Below are 24973 nucleotides of genomic sequence, written 5' to 3' on the forward strand. Positions count from 1 at the left end.
AAGTAACAAAAAACAGTGGTTTCAGACCTCAAATAATGCAAAGAAAACAAGTTCATAATCATTTAGAAACAACAATACTAATGTTTTAACTCAGGAAGAGTTCAGAAATCAATAATTTGTGGAATAACCATGATTTATAAAAACAGCTTTCATGCCTCTTGGCATGCTTGCCACCAGTCTTTCACGCTCGTCCTGATGCAAAAATTTAATCAGTTGTTCTTTGATGGCTTGTAACTATCCATTATCCTCTTGATTTATATTCCAGAGGTTTTCAATGGGGTTCAGGTCTGGAGAATGGGCTGTCTATGACAGGAATTTGATGTGGTGGTCTCTTAATGCTACTTTGTAAGAGTGCATTCAAAAATAGAAATGTTAGCAGTTTAGTTTATTTTCAACCAATGTGGACAGTGAATGGAAAAAAGATATCTGAATCAAATCAATATTTGGTGTGACAGCTCTTTGCATTTCAAACAATGTCAAAGCTTCTATTCTTCTAGGTCCACTTGCACATGGTTTTTGAAGGAACTTTAAGGCAGGATGTTCCAAACATCTTGGAGAACTAACCACGTATCTTCTGTGGATGTAGGGTTGTGTAAATCCTTTAGTCTTCTGGTGTATTCCCACTCACACTTGATGATATTGAGAACAGATCTGTGGTTGTGTGTAATATCACAAACCAAGATTCCTTGTTCTTGCTTGCGCTGAAGATGGTTTTTAATGGCATTTTGAATGTGATATTAGAGTTTGACTCATTACAAGTTTTTTTTTTAAATGTGAAAATGCTATAAAAAAGCATAAATACAATATTACACTTTTCACTGCACAGTTGAATTTGAGGCATTTCCGCAGAGGAAGGAGACGGTCTTTAGCACTGGTAGCACACACTGGATACCCTCCTCACCAGCAGGATGCTCACGAGGTTCATCGGAATACACCCTTCAATGGCAATGCTCTGTGTCACTTTCACATTGCGGCCAGCATCAATCCAGCCACAGGTGAGTTCTGTAGATCTTATGAAGTGTTATATCTGTAGTATTGCTAAAAATAGTTTTGTACCTTGACTGTTTTATGTTTTGTCTCCATTTTATTTGTCTTGCATCACAGATCTTCTGTCCTTGCAGTGATAGAAATACTAGATGTCTGTCTCTTGCATAAGTGCAACATGTGATTTATTAGTGCATCTGAAGGCAGCAGCTCATCTCCTTTTCCATTGAATAGGGGCTCATCTGAGTTCATGACCGTAGTGTACGGAGAGATGTTCTGCTCTGTACAAAGTTTACATCTAGCCGTAGCTAGTTTTGGCTAATCTGTGGCATTGCCTGGTGTTAACCTATATTTAGCATATGTCATGAATATCAGATCGGTGGGACTGAATGATATCAGAGCCACAGGCAACTCATTAATGACTGGAGACTTTTTGTACAGGAATGCAGTCAAGATAGAACAGGACAGGGCTTTCCCAGATCATTACTAAAAAAATTTTGAAGCGTTTGGCTGTCCACAATGTCATTATGCACTGCACCGTGTTTTCATGGGAAAGAAGGGGCTTAGCATGAACCTTGCAGAGCCCCATAACATTATCCCTCATCCACCAAGTATTACAGTAGACTATGCATATTACAGAGGTCGTATTTTTTCAGTCCATCAGACAGTGACCCTTCATCACTGTAGAGATCATGTCTCCATGGCTCTAGAGTTCATGGTTGTGTGATTTATAGCTCTCCAGCTGACATTGGAATTGTGCATGGTAATCTTAGGCTTGTGTATCTGCTCCACCATGGAAACAAATCTCATGCACGCATCTTGTGCTGGTGTCTCTTCTGGAGGATATTTGAAGCTCAGTAGTGAGTGATATTACAGAGGATGAGGGATATTTACATTTTACACACTGCCTAACCTGTGAATTTGCACGGCCTGCTTCATCATGTCTAAGCCATTCTTAAGCTATCTGCACACCGTGCGTTTTTGATGCTTTTTTCCGCACGGAAATAGGCCTAAAACGCTATGGAAACCTTATGCAAGCTAATTAAATGACAATACTGAAGTGTTGTGCACATGATTAGTAAATTTCCTTTGAGTATTTTGCAGTGGGTTTTTTTTCTGCAGCATGTCAATTCTTTGTGCATTTCTGCAGCATTTCCCACACATTGACTTCAATTGAGTCCGTCAAATCCTCAGCTAAAACGCATGTCTAAAAATGTTTGCGGATTTGCTGAGTTTCTGTTTGCGTTTTTACCATCTTCTTATGGTGTTTCCCACGCTGTCATCTGTGTGACAGCGTGGTAAACCCCGTCGCTGTGGTTATTATCGGCTAAAACGCTACTGCCGGTAAGGCCGTCGATCTGAGCGCTACGCGGACACGCTGTCAGATGTCTGCGTGACCCCGCAGAGATGCTGTGACCCACGGTAAAATGCTTACCGCTGGTCAGCAGGCGTGGGCTGATGAGACTTCTCTTCCCATCAGCCTACATCTGCTGTCACTGAGAACAAGGATGGCAGGAGCCGCTGATGAGCCGGCGCCTTTACTCATGCTTTAAAAAAAAGAGCAAAAAAAAAAAACACAACATGTAAAATAACTACATACATAAAAATTTTAAAAATAAAAGCACATCATACTCGCCTAATGCAAAATCCCCAACCCCCTCATCTCCTAGAAAAAAGGTAAAATAAAAAAGCAACATATACTCACTTTAATGCCTCATCCCTGATGCCATGTCTCCTAGAAAAAAAATCTAAAATAATAAACTACCATATATTCACCTGTCCGCCGTAGTCCACATAATCCTGAGTGTCCCACAGCGATGTCATATGTAGAACTGTCACATTAGGAGATGTGACTGCTCTACATGGCCGCCAGCGATACACTGATAGAAGCGTCATCGCTCCTGCGATGTATCACTGAGTTCACCGGAGTTCATCAGCTGATCAGCTCATGTGATCTCCCTTATGGCACCACTGCTGGGTGAGAGCTTTCTCACGTAGCAGTGATGCCGTAAGTCAGATCATCTGAGCTTATCAGCTGATGAACTCTGTGAACTCTGTCACTGCAGCTCAGTGAAACACTTCGGGAGCGATTACCTCCTGTCAATGTATCGCTGGCTGTCATATAGAGCAGTCATTGCAGGAGACATTAGTAACAGTGGATTAGGCGTTCAGTGAGTATAGTTTAATTTAGATTTATTAAAGGAGTCTGTTATGTCAAATAAAGGACTATTTTGTGTGTGTGTGTTTTTATAATATCACTATGGGGTTAGTAATGGAGGCGTCATATAGACGCCTCTCCATTACTAACCTGTGGGCTTGATGTCACTTGACGATACAAAGGTGACATCAACCCCCCCCCAAACCATCACTCCACTTGCCACCGCTACAGGGCAAGTGTGAAGCGCGAAACTAAGCGCCAGATTTGTTGCGTCTTATATATGCATATATGTGCTTTTTCTGGAGAGGCTGGAGGCTGAGAGCTGATGTTTTTAGCCTGGGGGTGGGGGGGCATTATCCCAGTTCCCTTTCTATGCTATTAACATCAACCCACAGCTATCTGCATAGCCTGTGCTGGTTAGATTTTATAGGGGGAACCTATGCCACTTATTTTCTGGGGACCCCCTGTAAACTAGCCAGTAAAGGCTAATCCGACAGCTGCGAGCTGATATTAATAGTCTGGGAACCTTTGTTGCTGTTGGTTCCTTCCTTGAATATTAACATCAGCCGTCTGCTTTCCCTCTGCTGATTAGGAAATTTATGTGGAAACCCATGTAGCTTGTTCCAGCCTATGTAGGTTCATTCTGTTAAGGCCTCTTTCACACATACGTTTTTTCTTCTCAGTTAAAATCCGCCAAAATGGCGGAAAGAGTATCCGTTTGTAACTGATGCAAACGGATACCACCGGACCGTTTTTTTTTTACGGATCCGCTGAATGCAGAATTTTAAAGGAACCGCAGTCCGGGAAGGAGAGAGAGAGAGTGATTTTTCCGTCCGCCAGAAAGGATTTCAGGGTTAAAATTCCGGCTGAATTCCTTCCTCCGGATATGCGCACTGTAAAATGCGGATCCTGCAGCAAAAAAAAAAAACGTTGCAAGGTCCGTCCAGGCATGTCGACGGACGAAAAAAAATTGGCGGATCCACAAAAAAACGGTTCCAACGGATGTTTACTTACCTGCTTAGTAATTAGATTTGAGTGAATTTGTTCGGATTCGGTTGCCGAAACTGAATATGCCATATTTGTACCCTATTCGTGCCGAATGTGTTTGTTGATCGGTTCCAAACGTATTTGGTAATTTCTATTCCCAGCAATTTGGCTGTGTTCGACAAATATTGCAAAAACAATATTCGCTCCCTATCGAATTCAGAACCTATTAGTTATGAGGGTGTCGGGCTGACACCTTTTCATTACTAAGCCTAGGGCTTGGTGTCAATCTATTACTCTTATGCTACTTGCATCAGAATGAAAAAGTTGGTGTTGAACCAAGAAATTACATCACAAAATTTTTTTTTTAGTATCTTTATCTCAAAAAAGCCTTCATTACTGTACAAAAACGCATCCAGAACCGCGGCAAATATGCACCAAAAATTGCGTCAAACATATTTTTGCCTCAGCGTTTTTGCTGCCAAGATATGCAGAAACCTTGCAGAAATTTCTGCAAGCAAATACTCAAGGTGCGGACATAGCCTAACTCCTCTTCACAATAATCGCATTTACGCTACAGGACTGACCTGGCAGGTGAAAATAAATCAGGCAGAGTTGCAGTATAGCCTCATCATCAGATGTAGACCATATTTTTATATTGGACCACAAAGTTCAGCAAAGTAACTTGTTATAAGAAAGTTTAAGACCGTTTCTACCATTTTGTATAAGCTTGTCTCCAAGTAAATTTATGGCTTGTTCGATCCATTTTATAAAGGGCCCTTCCATCATTTTTATGCCGTATAGACTGTCCAGAGTGGTCCGTATATAATCATGGGGGACCTCTGGTAAATGGCATGAGTTGTTGCTTTGTGAATTGCTCTTTATTGAATCTAGTTTTGCAAAATTCTAATAATCAGTAACAACACATAATTTGATGGGACTCAATCATGAGTCCATGGGAATTATTTTTTTTATGAATTAATCATATTGTTACTAGCTAATCAAACAGATATTAATTGGTGCACACAGTTTTGCTTTAATGCCTTGATGACTGGGTGCTTTTGCTTTTCCTCCCCTTATTCCAAAAGCCACAACTTTTTATTCATTTCTGCTTCAACAAAGCTGGTTTCATGTCCCTATACCCAGCATGTGACACACGTCAGACAGTCACACATCGAAAAAGGGTTAATCATAAAATGGGAATAGATGCATATTCTGCATGAGTTATAATGGACCCTGATATTGTTAAAAAAATTTTAATTATGTTTCATGTTGTGATATTATGTGAAGGATCGCACCATTTACTTTTTTCACCACCTTTTTTTATATGTTGGTAAATTGCTAGTAAAAAAAAATGTAGTTTTTGTAGTATTCTACCCGAGAGCCAGTTTTTGTGTTTGTTTTTTTCTTCAGCTTTTTTTTCTTTCTGAATTAGCTTTAAGAACACTGTATTCTGCTTTTTATTGAGTTTTCTGGTTATCCCCTCAGACATTCCTCTTCTTCCTTCCATATCATCTATGAGTCTTGGAGAGACTGAAGAAAAAAATGGACCTTTTGTTGTACATTGGCTAAATAACAAGGAGTTGCATTTTTCCTTATCTATGGAAGTCTTCCTCCAACAATTAAAGAAAAGTTTTGACCAGCAGTCGTCAGAGGCCAGTACTGATGAAATGCACCAAGCTGAGAGAAACTCAGATGAAGGTTTGTCTTTTATGGACATCTGTCTAGCTAATAGTATTTTTTCCTAGACTTTCATTGAATATTCGACTTGAGGTCAAAACTGGTAATTGGATCCAGAGCATGCAAATTACGGTATCTACCTGAAATGAGTGAAGATTAAACTAAAAGGCTATAGGCGTATAACTAGCGCAGATAAATCAAGGGAATACATCATGGGTACCTCACACCCACTTTTTTAATGGGTTTATCCGGTCTTAAACTACAAGTCTGCAGTCACTTTATGTGCCTGTAGACATAAGGGCCCGTTACACAAAGCGATATCGCTAGCAATATCGCTATAACATCAGTGGTTTTGTGACGCAGCAGCGATATTGCTAGCGATATCGCTATGTGTGATACTTACGCCGACCGGCTCCCCCGCTGATTATCGCTGATCGCGCGAGAATGTCCTGGGCCGTTTCTCGTTGGCCACTTCCTGCTGGGCTTCCTGCTGTGGCAACGAGCGACACGGGCGGGAGGACGTCAGGATCGCCGCGTCTGACAGGTAAGTAGCGACCCCCGACCGCTGCTATGTCGCTGGTGAGATCTGCCTGTTTGGCAGCTCACTAGCGACCACTTAGCGATGTACCAGCGATCCTGACCAGGTCATATCGTGGTCGGGATCGCTGGTGCATCGCTAAGTGTAACGGTACCCATACTGTGTGCTGTGACGTTTTGCTGGTATTGGGAGGTCATGTGACCACAGGCATGCATAATCTGATACATTCTAACTAGATGGGTGTGGCTTGATCAATGCAAATATATTGAGTGAAGCCAGAAACAGTCTATTCGGAATGTGGCCGTAAGTGTGAATATCGCATACCTGCGGTCTCATGATCGCCTACTGCCGGCATCGGCAATGTGAGGATTCACAAGTCTGCAGTCACATAGGTTGGACGGGAGATTAAAGGGATTTTCTAACATTAAATTTTAAGTGTGCAGTCACTCTATCTGGCGTGGTGTGCTGCTCTTTTATGCTGGGTTTTAACCACACCCAGAATCTATCATGCATGGGACTTGTCAATTAGATATGAACTCGTACACGATAAACTCCTGGCAATTGTATGGTTTCCACTGCAACTAAGTTGCATTTCACTTGCGCCCAGTTTCTTAAATACGATGCTGCTTCTTTTCTTATTTTTTCTGTAAGACCCATAAATAAAATATTAGTCTGTGTTTTCTTTTTTTTTTTTTTTTTCTTTTGTTTTAGAAAACGATTATATTGGGGAAATCGATGCCAAAGTGGTCACTGACCAGAAAGAAGTGAATGGTGAAAAGGCTGTGACAAATTCTAACTTTGTTTCCTTCCCGTCATCCGTTATTGACCATGAGATTGAAGTCCTGCTGTCCGAATGGAACAAGAACCCTGACATGTTATTCAGTATTCATCCCGTTGATGGCTCTCTGCTGGTGTGGCATGTTGATTGGCTGGATGAATACCAGCCTGGCATGTTTCGTCAAGTGCAGGTTAGCTCTGCTAATTTTCTTTCATCGGATTGCTAATTATTAGAAGATTTTATGAACCTCAGACCCTTTTTTCTTTTAATAGGTGTCCTTCTCATGTAGAATTCCTGTGGCTTTCCCGACTGGGGACGCAAATTCTCTTTGCAGAAGCATTGTGCTGTATGCCAGTACAAGAAATGTAGACTTGGCTATTCAGCAGGGAAAACAAAAGCCTCCCAGTATGGCGCATTCTTCTTCAATGCTGATATCTTCTGGCCAAAATAAGTCCTCTAGCAGTCTGAAATTGAGCATTTTCACTCCTAATGTCTTGATGATCTCTAAGCATGCTGATGGGTCACTAAATCAGTGGCAGGTCAGCTTTGCCGAGGAATCTGCCTTTTCAACCGTGCTCAGCATTTCTCACAAATCTAGATACTGTGGTCATCGCTTTCATCTCAGTGACCTAGCCTGCCATTCGGTGCTGCCACTTCTGCTGACAACGTCTCACCACAACGCTCTGCACCCAGTAGAAGATGATGGTGGCAAAGAGGCACAAGCAGATCCTAATTGTAATCAAAATGGGGTCGAAGACAAAACTTGGCAAGATCCAAATGCAGTGTATAGTGAGCTCATCCTTTGGAGGGTGGACCCTGTTGGACCTTTGTCTTTTTCTGGTGGAGTTTCTGAGCTGGCTCGTATTAATTCTCTTCACGTTTCTGCTTTCTCAAATGTTGCTTGGTTGCCCACTCTTATACCAAGCCATTGCTTAGGTGAGCACCTTTATGTATCCCATTTGAAGAGATGTTACTAGCTGCTATTGCTGATAAATTGTGGCTATGATAAAGTATACCAGCTTAATGACGTCACATGTCTGAATTTCAGGAACATACTGCAATTCCCCGAGTGCATGTTTTGTTGCAAGCGATGGCCAGAATTTAAGGTTATATCAAGCGGTGATCGATGCTAAGAAGCTGCTGTGTGAGCTGTCCAACCCTGATATCTCTGTAAGTGCTGCAGTCTGATGTGCTTGTCTCAGTGGATCATGAAGGTGGCCTTATTAATCTCGGTTATAACACCTGATTTCAGAAATACGTTGGGGAGGTTTTCAACATCATTAGTCAACAATCCACCGCTAGACCAGGTTGCATTATCGAACTTGATGCCATTACCAACTTGGTAAGCTTAGATAGATGTAAATCATTACATATGCTGCAAACGCCTAATTTCATTTTTGCTAATACTTCTCCTATGCTTAGCATGGCAGAAAAACTCAACTATTGCACGTCTTTCAAGAAGACTTCATACTGGGAAATCTAAAGAAAACTGTTTCTTCTGGAATCAGTGGTCTTCTGTCGGATTCTGGTAATATGCTGTTTTAGTTTAGCTAAGTGTAGCTGTAGTTTTCTGAGTTGCAAGTAAGCTGCCGATAAGTAATATCTGTGTTTTACAGAATGGTGTTTTTAGGAAACATTTTCTAGTGTGAATTTGTGAAAGATTAAGAATATGTTGTAGCTTAAATGGAAACTGTCAGCAGGTATTTGCCATGTAAACTTGACAGCAGCATTCGGTGGGGACCAAGACCCTGATTCCAGAAATGTGTCACTTAGTGTACTGGATATAGCAGTTATTATACAAATAATGTATATACTCGTGTATAAGCCGACCCGTGTATAAGCCGACCCCCTTAATTTTGCCACAAAAACTGGGAAAACTTACTGACTCGCATATAAGCCTAGGGTGGAAAATGCAGCAGCTACTGGTAAATTTCAAAAATAAAAAGATACCAATAAAAGTAAAATTAATTGAGACATCAGTAGGTTAAATGTTTTTGAATATCCAAATTGAATCAGGAGCCCCATATAATGCTCCATACAGTTCATGATGGCCCCATAAGATGCTCCATACAAAATACACCCAAAGTAATGCTGCACAAAGGTTAATAATTTCCACATAAGATGCTCCATAGAATATGCTGCCCCATAAGATGCTCCATAGAATGTGCCCCATAAGATGCTCCATAGATTATGCCCCCATAAGATGCTCCACAGAATAGGCCCCCATAAGATGCTCCATAGAATATGCCCCCATAAGATGCTCCACAGATTAAGCCCCCATTAGATGCTCCATTGAATATGCCCCCCATAAGATGCTCTATACAAAGCCCCCATAAGATGCTCCATAGAATAATCCCCATATGCTGCTGCTGCAAATTAAAAAAAAAAAAATGACATACCTCTCCGTCGCTGGGGGCCAGGTGCCGGTGTCGCTGCTGGCTCAGGACCCAGCACCTGAGATATTCACCTTTCCCCGTTCCCACGCTGCTCGCCTCTGCCTGCCACATCATCTCTCAGTGACGTTCAGGCAGCAGAGGGCGCGGCGTGCACTAACTACGTCACCTCATCCTCTGACCTGAACATCACTGACAAAGGACGCTGCAGGTAGCGGCGAGCAGCGTGGGAACGGGGACAATGAATATAGCATATACTTACCCCCTACTGGCACGGTCTCTGCAGCCCCATTCTCCCAGGATCTCCCTTCCTTCCTGCAGCAGTCACATGATACCGCTCATTAAAGACATGAATATGCGCATATTTGTGTCTTTAATGAGCGGTGTTGTGAGTTCATTTTCCCCTCCGTCACTGAGGCCTGGTGAACTCCCTGTTCTAGTGAAGGAAAGTAGTGAGCCTGATTATCAGGCACCTGGGACTAATGAAGACGATTGGCTGAGTGGAGTCACTGACTGGATTTAAGGCAGCCTACGCCCTTTCTGCCCTGCGGGTGATTTCTCTGTGGACTCTTGGACACCAGTCTGATTCCTGCTCTCCTAAAGCTAAGTTTTCTGTTTTGCCTTTTTGCATTTAAGATTTGTTTTTGTTTTTCTTGGTTTTTGGATTCTGCCACTCCCTGCTGGAGTGTGCAGTGTTCCGTTAGCTCTGTCTTCTGAAAGTCCCTGAGTGCTGACTTAGTTTTTGAAGCTTAGTTGCTTCAGGGCCATTTTTATATCAGCTGCAGAGACCACGCCAGGAGGGGGTAAGTATGACCTGACACCCCCGCTCCCCCGTCATATGACTCGCGTATAAGCCGGTGTGTGTGGGGGGGGGGGGCTGAAAATCTCAGCTTATGCGCGAGTATATACGGTACATTTTACTCTGCTGCAGATCTAGCAGAGCTCTGAATGCCGAGCTGTATAAAACCCCATCCATACCAGTGATTAGTAGCTTTTGTGCACATTGTATATTGAAAGCTGCTTATCAGTGCTGATGGTGTTTTTGGACTAGGAAGCATGGTAAAAAAACTTATTGTATTGAAACACCAAAACGCAGCCTGACACATTCCTGAAATCAAGCTCTCTTCCCCTACATCATGGTGCTCTCAGATTACATAACAAAAACCTGGTGGCCTAGTATAACAGCCAAGTGTCATTTAGACTATGGTATGATTGAGTAACAGTTTGCAGTGTTTGACCATTGTAAAGATATGAGTGAAATTGTTCGCTTGTAATTTGTATTAAAAGCTGTACTATATAAATATATGCCTTTATGGCACTTTCTGATGCTGTTCTTGAGAATTTGTCATTATTTCCAGGCATTACTTTGTTTTTTCCTCCATACTAAATATAGGTATTAAAATGTGAAGTCTTTATTTTAAAGCAGGATGGTAAATGCTACCAAAGGATCTCCTGAAGTGCAGGGTAAATCAGTAGATTGCCACTAAAACAACACAGAACACACAGAAAATGTCACTTATGGGCATGAATGATAAAAACAAAGATTTCATTGTACAAGTTGATGTGAGAAAACGGAGCGGCATGGCAGGAAGTGTGACCACAAGCGGGCGCATGTGACTGTCTTTGAGGACGGTTATTTTAATCCTGTGTTTTAACTCTGTAAATAATCACCAGGCTTACTACAATCAGGTCTTTCGTTTCCTGAAATGATTACCATAGCAGGCCAAAACATTTGGACATTTCAGGCCTAGTTATTTATTGCAGATGCACTAACTTTTCATTCCTTATTTTTTCTCCCATAGAAAACTCCCAGAGTGGATTTTCTGAAAAATTCTACTTGGTGGTTATTGAATGCACAAAATACAAGCACTCTGTGTTGCATATGTGGAAATTACACCTGAAGTCTATCCCTGTTTCTCTAGGTATGTTATTTTCTGTACAGTACTGCACTTTATTACTTCACGCTTAAAAGAGCGTTCTCAATATCTGTTTCATAAATCCACAAGAAACCAATCCGCTAGTTACATTATGCATCTCATAAAATAGGTGTTCATTGTTTTATTGACCATTGTTATTATTAATAATGAAAAGTGTATCACAAGGGATTCAATGTGAGGATGAGGAGTGAAAATAAATCCATTTCTCATCTCTAATATAAAACACTAAAGTGTGATACCCTTAGACAATTAAGTGAAAAACATTACTTTAATTAGCACTTGATGGTTTAAAGGTGTATTAGAAATTCAACAAACGTCCAATTCTGAGTTAATAAGGAATTTACCAAACAATCTAGCACCCATATACATTAGATAGCCATCAGCCAAGAACGTTCTCCTCAAAGGTAGCCTCGTCCGAGCTCGCCTGTGGTCTATGAAAAAGCCACTGCCCAAAAATAAATGTATATTTTTATTTTTTTTTAATTGTTTAGTATTGACACATTCCTAGTTTTGGTATTACTGATCTATAGATGTAATTGCCTTACTATTCATTCTTTTTATTTTACAGAGGAAAAATCTGTCTGTGAAAATAGTCCGCCAAGAGAGGACTCTTATAGTTCTGCTGCTGGAGAAAAGGTTCAGTCTCCCCTTACTCAAAGATACCAGACCTGCAAGGCAAATTTACAGAGTACCAGCAAAATGTCCCTTTCGTCAGAGCTTGTGTATAGCCAAGAAATACCTTTGCCTGATGATGTGGAAATAATTAGTGTTAAGCCATCTGCAGGTAATAACATTATAATTTTTGATTACCGTAATATAAAAAAAAAAGGACAATGCAGGGTGTGCCATGGATCAATCCTGTGTCGGGACAGATACTACTCTCTTCCAGCCATATCATTCCCAGCACCCTGTGTCCTCTCTGATTAGCTGTTTTTAGCTCTTGCTTAGAATAGGATTGGATCTGCAGTACCTGGCAGTTGCCACTAAACAGATGTTGGCGCTGTGCTATTTAGCTCCACACCTGTTTACATCTGTCTTCTGAGGACAGCTGATCAGTATACAATAAGTATTAGGATGGTGCAGACTCTGGGTGCCCAGTGGGTAATGCGCACTGTGGCTCACCCATTGAGGCCCCGTCTGTCTATAAGGAATGTTAAGTTTAATCTTGGCTAATGAGAAGCAGTACCTAGACGTAAACTGACGCAAACTGATGATCATCCCCTTGTTGATCACTTTGTTGTTCTTCCCTGGGAGAGCTATCAGAGAAGAATGTGTTCATGTCCTGAAAATCAGTGGACTGATTTACATTTACTGCTTGGCGGTCTGTAGAAATGGCTCCTGAGCAATAAAAGGCTTAACTCCATGGACATTTATTAACCATGATTATTTACTTCTTTCCATTTTAGGGCACCTGAGTTCTTCTTCAATATACCCCGTTTGTAACGCTCCTTACCTATTAGCCACTTCTTGCTCTGATGGTAAAGTGAGATTCTGGAGGTGCACAGTGGATTCAGACCTTTCACTCTCTCCATCTGATGTGGAGAACGGCATTGTGTACACATGGGATGAATGGCCCCTGCTGAATGAGGATGGTTTACAAATCAGCACAGTGAGTGTACCCGGCCGGCCCATAGAAGTGAGCTGTGCGCACACAAATTGTCTGGCCGTAGCATTCAAGCAGACACCAAATAAAACCAGCAACTCCGCTAATGAATTTTTGATGCATGTGAGCGTCTTTGAATGTGAATCCACTGGTGGCTCTTGTTGGATCCTGGAACAGACTATTCATTTGGATGAGCTAAGTACAATGCTAGAGACTGGAATCAGTATTGACAATAATCTTGTAGCTTACAATAAGCAAGATGTGTTTTTCTCTTCCAACAAGCATCTGAAACAAAGCACAAAACACTTGGTTCATTTAGACTGGATGTCCAGGGAGGATGGATCACACATTCTAACCATCGGCATTGGTTGCAAACTACTTATGTATGGCCAGGTTGCCAGAAAACTACCAGAACACACTAGTAAGGAAGATTTTGCATTGCAGCTCTGGAATACAGCCAAAAACACATCTCAGCCTAGGTTTGTACTGTTGAGATGTGTAGACTTGGTGTCTTCTGTGGAGGGCTCCCTTCCTTTGCCCGTGTCCTTGTCTTGGGTTCGGGATGGTATACTTGTTGTGGGGATGGATTGTGAAATGCATGTCTATTCCCAGTGGCAGCCTTTCTCTAAGCATGATTCGTCCAGCACAGATTCTTATAATGGAAGCACCCCATCTATCACTAATTTGGTAAAGCAAAGCCAATCTGTTGCATCTGGTCTCTATCCACCAAAGAAAGCCATGACAAGATCCATGACTAGCTTAGCACAAAAACTTATGGGAAAGAGAACTGCATACGATCTCCCTGTGGAGATGGAAGACTCTGGCCTCTTTGAAGCTGCTCATACGCTATTTCCCATTTTACCTCAATATCATCCATTGCAATTAATAGAGTTAATGGATCTGGGAAAAGTGCGCAGAGCGAAAGCTATCCTTTCTCACCTAGTAAAATGCATTGCTGGGGAAGTGGTCTCTATTAATGACAATGAACCCAACCCGGAGCGCAGGCTCCGATCACTCTCAATTAGCGCCAGTGGAAGCACTTCTCGAGATCCTAAAACTTTCACTAAGCTAGACACTGCAGATTACACAGAAATTGACTCTGTGCCTCCCTTACCGTTGTATGCACTTCTGGCTGCTGATGAAGATTCCTCTTTCACATCCACAATAGAAAAATCCAGCAACCACAACAACTCCAACAAGCAAATGGATAGCAATGCAAATGGCGAAAACTACGATGAGCTCTTCCAGGCTCCAACTCTGAGCACTGATGAGCTTGCAGACCTGGACTCCGAAGAAGAAAGCACTAAGCCGAAAATCATCGATCTGTCTCAGTACAGCCCTACGTACTTTGGCCCAGAACATTCTACCGTTCTGTCTAAACATTTGCTCCACTCCAGCTTACCTGGTCTGACTCGCATCGAGCAGATGTCTCTAATGGCCCTGGCAGATACCATTGCCACAACAAGTACAGATATCGGAGAGAGCAGAGACCGGAGTCAAGGTAATGCACATACGCTTTAACCTTTCTAAGGTGTCTGCTCATCAGTTTCTTATTGCTTCTTGCTTTTTTTTTTTTCTTGGGAGAGGTGTGCGGGGTTGAAACCATGCTAGTGATTTATTAGACTCAGAATTTATTTTTTTTATTCCTTAATATATGCCTGTCTTGGGCCTCATTCAGACATCCATAATTTATGTACATGCTTTATCAAGGTTTTTTAGGGCTAGAACAAGTACTAATTGTAATGCCACATTGACACACAGACCAAAAGTGGTTGAAAAGCGGATTCAACACACCGGTGAAAAAACAGTGTTTATTTCTGATATGCAAAGAAAAAAGAAACTTACATTAGAATGAGACCTCTTTTGGCATATGCCTGTGTTTTTTTTTATTATTCATTGTAAGTTAAATGAATGTCTTTTACTGTATGTTAAGCTAATACCGTATATTTGGCTCTGGGATCTATAGTTGTACAAAAATGACCAGTCGACTGTAATTTAAAGGAAACCTGACAGTAATATTAACTTCCACAAAAGCTTGTATCTAAGCATGCAGGTGTTAGAAATATGAATCCATCAGCAACTCTATATCTTCTATCTCTTGCTGTATTTTTTGAGTAAGTCATTTCCACTAATTTTTACATTAGTTGATAAAGGGGTTGTGCCACCATAAATAATACATTTAAGTAAGCAGAAAAGGTGGAAATAAATGGCTTTGTAACTTACTGTTATTGAAAATTATGCTCCATTCCAAAAATAACAAGCTTCCGTCCTCTGAAGTCTGCCCCCTTTCGTTATTCCGTCTGCAAGCATAATCCGTCCTCCCAGTGGCCGATCAGCTGGCCGAGCATGCGTAGTTCCCATCATCATAAGCCTGCCCCCCACCCCAACTCCCCACCCTCAGTGTGCAATCTCACCCAGAGGTCAGACCTGTTAGCTCAGCGGGTGAATCACTGACACGCTTTGTGCGTCTCAGCAATATGCTTGCTGTCAAACCTTTGTGAGGTGAGCGCAGGGAGCAAATGCTGTGCACACTGAGGGGAAACTCTTATGATGATATGAACCTCGCATGCTCGGCCAGCTGATCGGCCACTGGGAGGACGGATAATACTTGCAGACGGAATAACACCAGGGGGCAGACTTCAGAAAATGAAAGGTTGTTCGTTTTTGAATGGAGGATAGTTTTTAATAACTGTAATTTGCAAAACCATTTATTTCCACCTTTTCTGCTTAGTTAAATATATTCTCTAAGGTGGCACATCCCCTTTAAGTGTCCTGGGTTTGTCGGAGCACTTCCCGAGTCTTTGCCTCCTATGGTTGTTTCACCACCCTCTTTCACTTTATTGATGGCTCACTGTGACAAACCTATCAATCGAGGTGAAGAGGCTGGAGCTGAGCAGGGAAGCAAAATCAAAAGGCAGTGGCTTCTTAAGTGCTCTGTCAGGTCTAGACATAGCATTTAACATCTAATTTGCATATTAACTAAAATGCTAATCATTTAGCAATGCAGCAACAGATATGATATAAAGATGGTGTTTTGTGTTTTCACAATTGATTATTTTCCCCATCACCCCATCATTGTCCCTCTCCCCATCAGTCCCATCACTGGCCCTCTCCCCATTGGTCCCATCACTGGCCCTCTCCCCATCACTCCCATCATTGGCCCTCCCCCATCAGTCCCATCACTGACCCTCTCCCCATCAGTCCCATCACTGACCCTCTCCCCATCACTGGCTCTCTACCCATCACCCCCATCATTGGCCCTCTCCCCATCACCCCCATCACTGGCCCTGTCCCCATCACTGGCCCTGTCCCCATCACTGGCCCTGTCCCCATCACTGGCCCTGTCCCCATCACTGGCCCTGTCCCCATCACTGGCCCTGTCCCCATCACTCGCATCATTGGCCCTCTCCCCATCATTGACACACACACACCACACCACAGCGGACACACAACACAGTGGCCACACACACCACAGCAGCTTCACTGGCACAGCGGCCAGACTCTTCTCTCCGCACGCCGGCAGCTTCCATCCTCTCTGAGAGGCGCAGCCGCGGCTGGATGACATCATCGTACAGCTCCGCGACCGCGCCGCTCAATGTGTGAGAGGCAGGAAGCTGCAGCTCAGGAATAGTGAGGCGAGGCCGCGTGCCAGCTGAGAGGACTCTGCGTGCCCTCTCTGGCACGCGTGCCATAGGTTCGCCATCACTGTCCTAGGGAATGTGCCATGATTACATTGAAGTAAAATTTCTGTTTATTGCTATAGGCGACCTTAGCTATTCCTTTTGACTCTTTCTACACATGCATGCACAATTGTCTGAGCATATATTTGTTTTCAATTTTGACGGGATGAATAAAGCCACAGCAGACTCTTATGGCAGCGGCATATGGCAGAGAGAAAAAGGCATAATAAAGGTTATCATGCCTGATCTTCCTTTTCCCTGAATATCTGCTATTCGGGATGATTTGTGACACCCGTATACACGTTGGATGATTAATGTGGATCTGGGCAACTTTCATCTAATGTGTATTGATAATCTAATAGTAACTTTACAAAACAAACTTGTCAGTTTTCTTCTTATATAAAGTGCTTTTAATTACTAATGTCTGGGATCAATATTTGTTAATAATGTTATTTTATTCTCAAACCAGTGCAACCAGTGTAATCTTATGAATTGATTAACTGTTCCTTACAGGCGGTGAGACCCTTGATGAATGTGGCCTGAAATTTTTCCTGTCTGTTCGTCTTCATACATTTCTCACTACCTCGCTTCCTCCGGCTTACAGAGCTCAGCTTTCTCATCAAGGTAACTCTGCTGTATAGTACTGCTTATCCATAAATACAGGTATGTAAAAGGAAAATCGCTGTAAGTCACTCTGACCATCGGCACTGTTTCAGTTCTTGAGTTGTTATTCACCATTTTATGTGCTTATAAATCATAGAGATCATGCATTGCATAGAACGTAGAAAAATGTTGGTGTGAATAGAAACACACGACACTAAAGCCGTTTTCTGGGACTGATCAGGAAGCCAGTCATGGGTCAGTGGGGGTGATTACAACACTCTCCCTGTGTGGAGCCATGACTGCTCACTACTGCCGTCTCCGTCCCAGTGACTGGAAGCGAATGGCCGTTTAGGGAATAGAACGTCATTTTCTCCCTGCAGCCGACCAATCCAGTTAGACAGCTGCGCATGTTTGGGACAGTACTTTCTCTAGATTACCACCATGGATCTAGGACTAGGTAAATACTGCTTTTTTCATGACAAGTTCTTTTTACTATACTGGTTTCTCTATGGTACACTTTTTGGGTCTGTGTATTGGTACACTGATGCAGTTTCTAACTATGATCATCTCTTCTAGGCTTGTCTACAGGCGATTTTGCTTGGGCCTTTCACTCCGTGGCAGAGGAAGAGCTACTTACCACTCTCCCAGCAATGCAGAAAAGTGACCCTACGTGGGCAGAGCTCAGAGCAATGGGGGTAGGCTGGTGGGTCCGAAACACAAACAGTTTACGGAGATGCATTGAAAAGGTATACTGGAAATACTACAATTTCTGACATGTGTATGAACTGTTAAACTGTAAAGCGCTTCAGAATATGTTGGTGCTATATAAATAAAGATTATTATTATTTTTTCCTAACATATTGAGAATTATTGTGATGCGATTTTAAGATACAGGAAGCAAAGTATCCTATTGATCACCCCTTTTACTCCCCGTTTGTACTACACCACTTAACAAATAACTAGATCTTTGCAAATCTGTACTTCAATTCTCATTCCGGACCATCCTCATCCTCCCCCTGGTGTCTGAGAGCAGAAGTGCTACAGGTGTAAATACTCAGCCAGCAGATCTCCAGAAGTGCGTTCTGTTCTGTCAGCTATCAGGTAGCAAATATTAAGGAGTCTTGTGGAAACTCGAATTCTTGCTTCAGGTGATTGGTTACTTTATAGCAACAGGTGGGAGATGCAAGACGTGTAGTGATTTCGGCAGACTTGTCATTGATCCCTGCGTTCTCAGCTTTATCACTAGGAGATTTGGTAGTGGGCTGCGTCCTATTCGCTTTCCCCAAATCATATGCATGCATTACACTTAATCACTTCACACCGGATTGCTTGCTCTGGGGCAGAATCTGTAAGTTATTCTCCCAAGTAAAAGATGGAAAAGCCTTACTACAGCAGAGAATAGTGCGTAAGTGCGGTTATTATCTGCCTGGACTGATTCTATGTCTCAGATGCTTTGAATGGCAAAGAAAACTTTTGCTATAGTTTGAATGTGCAAGAGGATACTGATATCATCCTAGTTTTCTGATATCTGGTGATTAATGTAAATGAATGGCAGCTAAACTATAGACCTGTTTACCTCACTATGTGATATTTATACTATGCTATTTATTTCCATTTCTGATTGTCAGATTGCTAAGGCGGCTTTCCAGAGAAATAACGATCCCTTAGATGCTGCAATATTCTACCTTGCCATGAAGAAAAAAGCTGTAATATGGGGGTTATATAGGTGAGCTGCATTTTATCACTTTTGCAAAGCTTGTTTGTAATTTTTAGTGGAGACTTGTCCGAATGGTTTGGGTAAGGAGATTTTGCTTTTCAACTGGACCTGTCAACATGTGTGAGAATGGAGAGTATTGAGAATGATCTCTAAGTTCTGCTACTCACGTGTAAGGAAATGTTATGGCCGAAAGACAGATACAGACTGGTGTACAAGGACAATGCTTACCATTTTTAATATTTTTTCTTCCTTTGTTTTGTTAGGTCTCAGAAAGACGCAAGGATGACTAAGTTTTTTGGAAACAACTTCAGTGAAGAGAGATGGAGGAAGGCTGCTCTGAAGAATGCGTTCTCTCTCCTCGGCAAACAGCGCTTTGAGCACTCTGCTGCTTTCTTCCTTCTTGCTGGATCTCTGAAGGATGCTGTGGAGGTTGGAAGGAATTAGATTTCTCATTAGGAATTACTCATGTAATGTCTATTCTATAATCGTTTAATAAAATCACATCTGTCGGTCACATAGAAAGGATTTTCTTTCATTGTTCAGTAGAACGGCTGCTTGTACTCTATGAATTGGTTAGAAGTTTGTAATGCTTTACTATTATTTTTTTTCCAGGTTTGTCTTGAAAAGTTACATGACATCCAGCTAGCTCTTGTGATATCGAGACTTTATGAATCTGAATTTGAAAAATCATCAACATATAAATCAATCTTACAAAAGAGAGTACTTGGCATTGAGTCATCTGGCCGAGAGCCCACTCTGTCGTCAATGCATCCTGACCCCTTTGTGCGCAGCATGGCTTACTGGATTTTGGAGAATTACAAAAAATCATTAGAAACCCTGTTGAAACATTTGTTTAGAGATGAAGAAGGTAAATATTTTATTTAAAATATGTAAGCCTATTTAACCCCCACTCCACCCAACAAAGTGCCTGTGTGGGTTGTAAGAACACAAGTGAATCCATGGGCCTTTATTAAATAAAAATGCTGTTCTGAGGAAGATGAAAGCGCTTTAGAGGTGATGTGCCAATGAGGCTGGAAATGCTTTGGGCAGGACAGAGAACTGCTTTGGCTACCGTCTCCATTCTTTGCCTAAACCTGCCCTCCACTAGGTGATTGATGTGTTGCTAACTGTCAGTCACCTAGGGGGGTTGGGGAGATGGCGTTAAGGCAGTGAAAGTGCATTGCCCCTCCCTAAACACTTCCAAGATTCATTTGCATATCACTTCTAAAGTGAATGTCTCTGCAGCAGGGTAGCATTTCTGCTCAATAAAGGCATAGATTTACTCGTGTTTTTACAATCTACACACACGTGTTTGGGCGGCTGGGGTTCTAAAAAGCTGCCAGACTCTATTCAAAGGGGTATTCTGATCTTGTACACTTATGGCATGTTCACAGGCTATACCCATGTATAGTAAATTTAGGTCTCATCGATGGGACCCGCATCTATCTTGAGAACAATGCCACGTGGTATGCTGATATCAGTGGAGAGGTCATCGTGGGAATTTCATCTCCTCTCCATTGACAGCAAAGTGCCTTAGGGTTCTGTTCTCCAGATAGATGGTAATGTTTTTAGGTTTCTATTTCTCAAAGGGTCTTTGATAGTTCAATCTTGGCGAAGAAAAATGGCTACTTGTAGACAAGATCCACTGATCGTAAATTACAGGTGAAAACTGTATGAGGAAGCTAGAGAAGGAAAAATGTAAAGGCTTAAAGGTGTCCTAGTAGGACCATAGGTATCCATGGTTATGCCCACTGATAAAGTGACAGCTAGCTAGTTGTTAGTGGTAGTAACCATGGATACCTTAGGTCCTGCTATGCCGTGCACATGCGGAAAGAGACATAGCAAATCAGATAAACTATATATTTCTAATTGTAGTTATTTGCTAATATTTTTATTACACCTACTACATATTGGTATAGGATCTTGGAGATGGAAATACCCCTTTAAGACAGATTATTCATTTATTGGGTACATTTATAGGTTGTGTCGTTCAGTTTCTTAATTCAGTCAGAGCTCCATTATTTGAGTGTAAAATGTTACATGGAAATGTGAGAAATAGTCTAATTTCACTGCCTGGGATGATGATGAGGATGATTCATGGTCTTCTTGTAAATGGCCTTTTAGCTGTAGCAATGTGCAAACAGGAATATGCAGGATGGCGGGGAGTTGTCAGTATGCTGCAAACTTGAGCTGCTGTCATTTGCGGGCTTGTTTTATGTCAACCTATGACTGCCGTGCTGTCACAGACTAAGGTTTTGTAAATTACCCTTTGTGTTTTTGCCAAGGAATCCATAGGACAGAGAGTTATGAACTTTCCATTTCCTGCAGGCCTCATGTTACTGTATTAGGGAATTATTATAGTAGGTGACACAAATGATAGAAAGTGTTCTTTACCAAAGATTTATCCTATGAAATCTGACTTTGTTTCTTTGGTGGTCTTGTTTTTCAAGCCATTTTTTATTTTTACCAGTTACTATTGGCTATTGCATTGCAGATGACACTTGGAGCCTCTCATCAAGTTGCGACCCATCAGTCTTCAATTTCTACAACTTCTTAAGATCTCACCCCATGTTGTTAAGGCGATATTTTGGATCTTCAGAGGCATCCTCTACCAAAATGCGTCTCTCTGTTGAAAATGGCTTGGCTGACAAAATTAACTTGGGGGAAAGAAAACTTTTCTTCACTGCTGCACATGCTCACTTAAAAGCCGGCTGTCCAATGTTAGCTCTCGAAGTGTTATCAAAAATGCCCAAGGTAGTGAAGAGATCAAAGCCATTGATTCGAACTTCAAGTTTAGCAGATACAAGCAAGTTGTCTACACCATTGTCTCCTTTACTTGGAGAGAAGAAAGACTCGGCTTGTGAATTTGACTGGTCAAGCTCTTTGGTCAATGGAATATCTGATGGATCCTTGGAGAAGCGGCAGAATTCTGCTCTGTTATTTGACTGGAGTCAGCCATCTATGGTCATTGAAGATGAACCTTTGGAATTAAAGTGGGACAGTGAAACAGATGAGGAGTCTGAAGGCTCGGGCTTGTCAATGAAAGATTTAAAGCCTTCACCAAGTACAGAAAGTGACAAACCTGAGGCAACCATGACTAGTTACTCAGAATCTCTAAGCATTGATGAAAATGACGTCCTCAGTCACTCTGAAGATGTGATCGCTGCACAGCTAAAATTCAGAGCATGTCTGAAGATCCTTACTGGTGAGCTACGGACATTATCTACTGGTTATGAAGTGGATGGTGGCAAACTGCGATATCAGCTGTATAGTTGGTTGGAGAAAGCCGTGGTCACTTTGCAGAAGATATGTGATTACAGTGCCAATCTGGATGAGCTCAATTCTGCAGCAGCCGTTGATTATTCTTACGAGGACAGTTCAGATAATTCTTGTGATCAAGGGACGACCAAGCAAAGGAAAGAGCTTCTTCAGAGACGGCAGTGGTTACTAAAATTCCAGTCCCTTCTGAGGATGTTTCTGAGCTTTTGTGTCCTGCACGGATCTCATGGTGGTGGGCTGGCCTCAGTACGAATGGAATTGATATTGCTTCTTCAGGAGTCTCAGCAGGTACTCTCTTGTTTCAGTCACTCAGGTGTGCATGTTGGTAACAAGAAAAATACAATGTATATTCTTAAAGTGGCGAACAATGCTAGGTACACAGCTGTCAGAGCCAAGTAATATGCTTAGGCCTGTTTCACACTTCCGTTTTTTGACTTCAGTCAAAATCCGCCAATTTAAGAAAAAAAACGGATCCGCCAAAAAAGGGGCGGATCTGTTTTTTTCCCCCATAGACTTACATTAGTGGCGGATCTTGACTGACGGTCGTCCGTCCCACCCGGTTTTTGACGGATCCGCCAAGATTTTAGCGTCTCCCGGGCGGATGAAACGGACCCTGCAACGGTTTTTTTCTTTCACGGTCTGCTATTTTGAACTGGGCATGCCCGGAAGCTTTACTCCGAGAAGAATTTTAACCATGAAATGCCGTTCCGGGAGTGACGAAAATCTCTCTCTCTCTCTCTCTGTCTCTCTCTGTCTGTCTCTCTCTCTCTGTCTCTCTCTCTGTGTGTCTCTCTCTCTTCCAGACCGCTATCACTTTAAATTTCCAGCACATCTCATCTTCGCCGGATCCGACCAAATTAGTGGCCGCTGACATCCGTATGTCACATACCGGAGGCGTATCCGCTACTTTTCATTTTTGGCGGATGTAAGCTGTCTGCCAACAACGGAAGTATGAAACAGGCCTTACTGTTCATGTATCAGTGCCTTTGGGGCTGTGTACGCTCCTGCAGCCCTACATACAACATAAAGTACATTTACTATCCAGACATCTGTCCGGCCACTTACTACTACTTCCCCAGGATGAACATAGAGTGTGGATGGTAGATGGGGAAACTGCCCGGAGGGGACTGATATATAGCTAATGTACCTAGAATGCTTCCAATTTAACCCTTTTCAATCTTTTCTGTACTCTGGTGTGAAGATACAGTGTATGTATATGGATAACACACTGTATTATTATGGCACAAAGAAGTTGTGGGCACAGGAGCTATGCCAATGTCATTAGCCGCAGTCCACTGTAATATTGATGTAATAGATCTAGTAATTTCATAATGTTAGCATGTCATTTATACAGCAGGCATAGCCCAAAACTCAATGGTAGAATTACTTAGTGCCTCCACACAAGAAAACCGCAAAACCACGCTAGGAATTTACATTATGTCCCTCAAAAAGGTGCCATTATAGCATTCATTATACAAAAATAATATGGCAATTTCTAAAGGAGAAAAAAATGTGAAATGTGTGTTTGGTTTTTTTTCGAGGAACATTCTATAAATCCTTTATACCGAATGCTCACATTAGGCCACAAATATTCAGTGTCTGTTGTTTCCAAGTCTTCTGAATGCACAAATTGTTGTGCTTTGATAATTGCGTAGAATTTTTTTGTCCACCAAATTACTAATTAAACACTTTCTTTACAGGATACCTCTGTCCTTTCTAATCCTCAAACAGAACAGACGTCAATCCCGCTCTTATTTGCTTGCACAGCAAGTGCCAAAACTGTTGTGGCCAATCCTCTGTTGCATCTCAGTAACCTGACTCATGATATTCTGCATGCCATAATCAATCTGGATTCACCTCCGCACCCTGATCTCCGTAGTAATAAGGTATGAGCTTGAACACTTTATGCCTTAGGAAGCTGAATTTCTAAATGTGAATATAATAACGTGCCTGCGTTTCATACTTCCCTCCCTCCCAGATATATGTAATGCACACTCTGGCAGCATCACTCTCTGCCTGTATCTATCAGTGCCTTTGTGGAGGACCGGCAAACGGGTATGTGAGCCTTTAACAGTGATATTTTCGGAGATGGCTTTTATGTGAATAGACATAAGGAGAGGAATACATTGCAGTAATCGAGAGCACCATGTCTGTTTACTCTGGAAGATTGTGTGTTTTCACTGTTTTGTGTAAGAGCCATGTAACGTTATACACGGTGTTTAAAGTGAATCTCTCACCCATTTTTTGTGATATGATGTAAAGATATCATTTAATTTAGTGTCACATAAGCATTATAGCAGTACTTTTGATACCCCGACTCCCCACCTTTGATGCATAAATACCGTAGAGTTGCCGTGCGTGCGCATTGAAATGTCCTCCCGCGCGTGCACAGTATGCTTTGCCCAACTGTAAGCAAAGCATAAAATTATTACTGCGCATGCGCCGACATACGTCATTACTTTCTATGGCCCGGTAGTATCACGCAGGAGGACATATTCACAAATCACAATACGTACAGCAAGCCGAGGAGGTGGGGGGGGGGGGGGGGAAGGACCGACCGCAGAGATTTACATACACCGCAGGAGAGCTAAAAACGGTGTTTATGCATCAAAGGTGGGGAGTCAGGGTATCAAAAGTAC

At 42.1% G+C, this 24973-nt stretch overlaps 1 protein-coding gene across 1 annotated transcript in view; it reads left to right on the plus strand.

The window, feature by feature from the left end:
• DMXL1 (Dmx like 1) overlaps nucleotides 1-24973 on the plus strand; it is a 288913-nt gene that overhangs the window by 201597 nt on the left and 62343 nt on the right. Inside the window, exons 9-26 of the mRNA XM_073554312.1 lie at nucleotides 827-995; nucleotides 5615-5827; nucleotides 7056-7312; nucleotides 7395-8058; nucleotides 8171-8292; nucleotides 8375-8464; nucleotides 8545-8650; nucleotides 11318-11437; nucleotides 12021-12236; nucleotides 12859-14556; nucleotides 17249-17359; nucleotides 17915-18084; nucleotides 18967-19064; nucleotides 19319-19484; nucleotides 19668-19923; nucleotides 21550-22622; nucleotides 24035-24220; nucleotides 24313-24389. Coding sequence (XP_073410413.1) covers nucleotides 827-995; nucleotides 5615-5827; nucleotides 7056-7312; nucleotides 7395-8058; nucleotides 8171-8292; nucleotides 8375-8464; nucleotides 8545-8650; nucleotides 11318-11437; nucleotides 12021-12236; nucleotides 12859-14556; nucleotides 17249-17359; nucleotides 17915-18084; nucleotides 18967-19064; nucleotides 19319-19484; nucleotides 19668-19923; nucleotides 21550-22622; nucleotides 24035-24220; nucleotides 24313-24389 — 5792 coding nt within the window. The remainder of the gene's footprint in view (nucleotides 1-826; nucleotides 996-5614; nucleotides 5828-7055; nucleotides 7313-7394; nucleotides 8059-8170; nucleotides 8293-8374; nucleotides 8465-8544; nucleotides 8651-11317; nucleotides 11438-12020; nucleotides 12237-12858; nucleotides 14557-17248; nucleotides 17360-17914; nucleotides 18085-18966; nucleotides 19065-19318; nucleotides 19485-19667; nucleotides 19924-21549; nucleotides 22623-24034; nucleotides 24221-24312; nucleotides 24390-24973) is intronic.

This window comes from Dendrobates tinctorius, unplaced genomic scaffold, assembly GCF_039654945.1.
Source record: "Dendrobates tinctorius isolate UK_male_01 unplaced genomic scaffold, ASM3965494v1 ptg000003l, whole genome shotgun sequence".
NCBI lineage: Eukaryota > Metazoa > Chordata > Amphibia > Anura > Dendrobatidae > Dendrobates > Dendrobates tinctorius.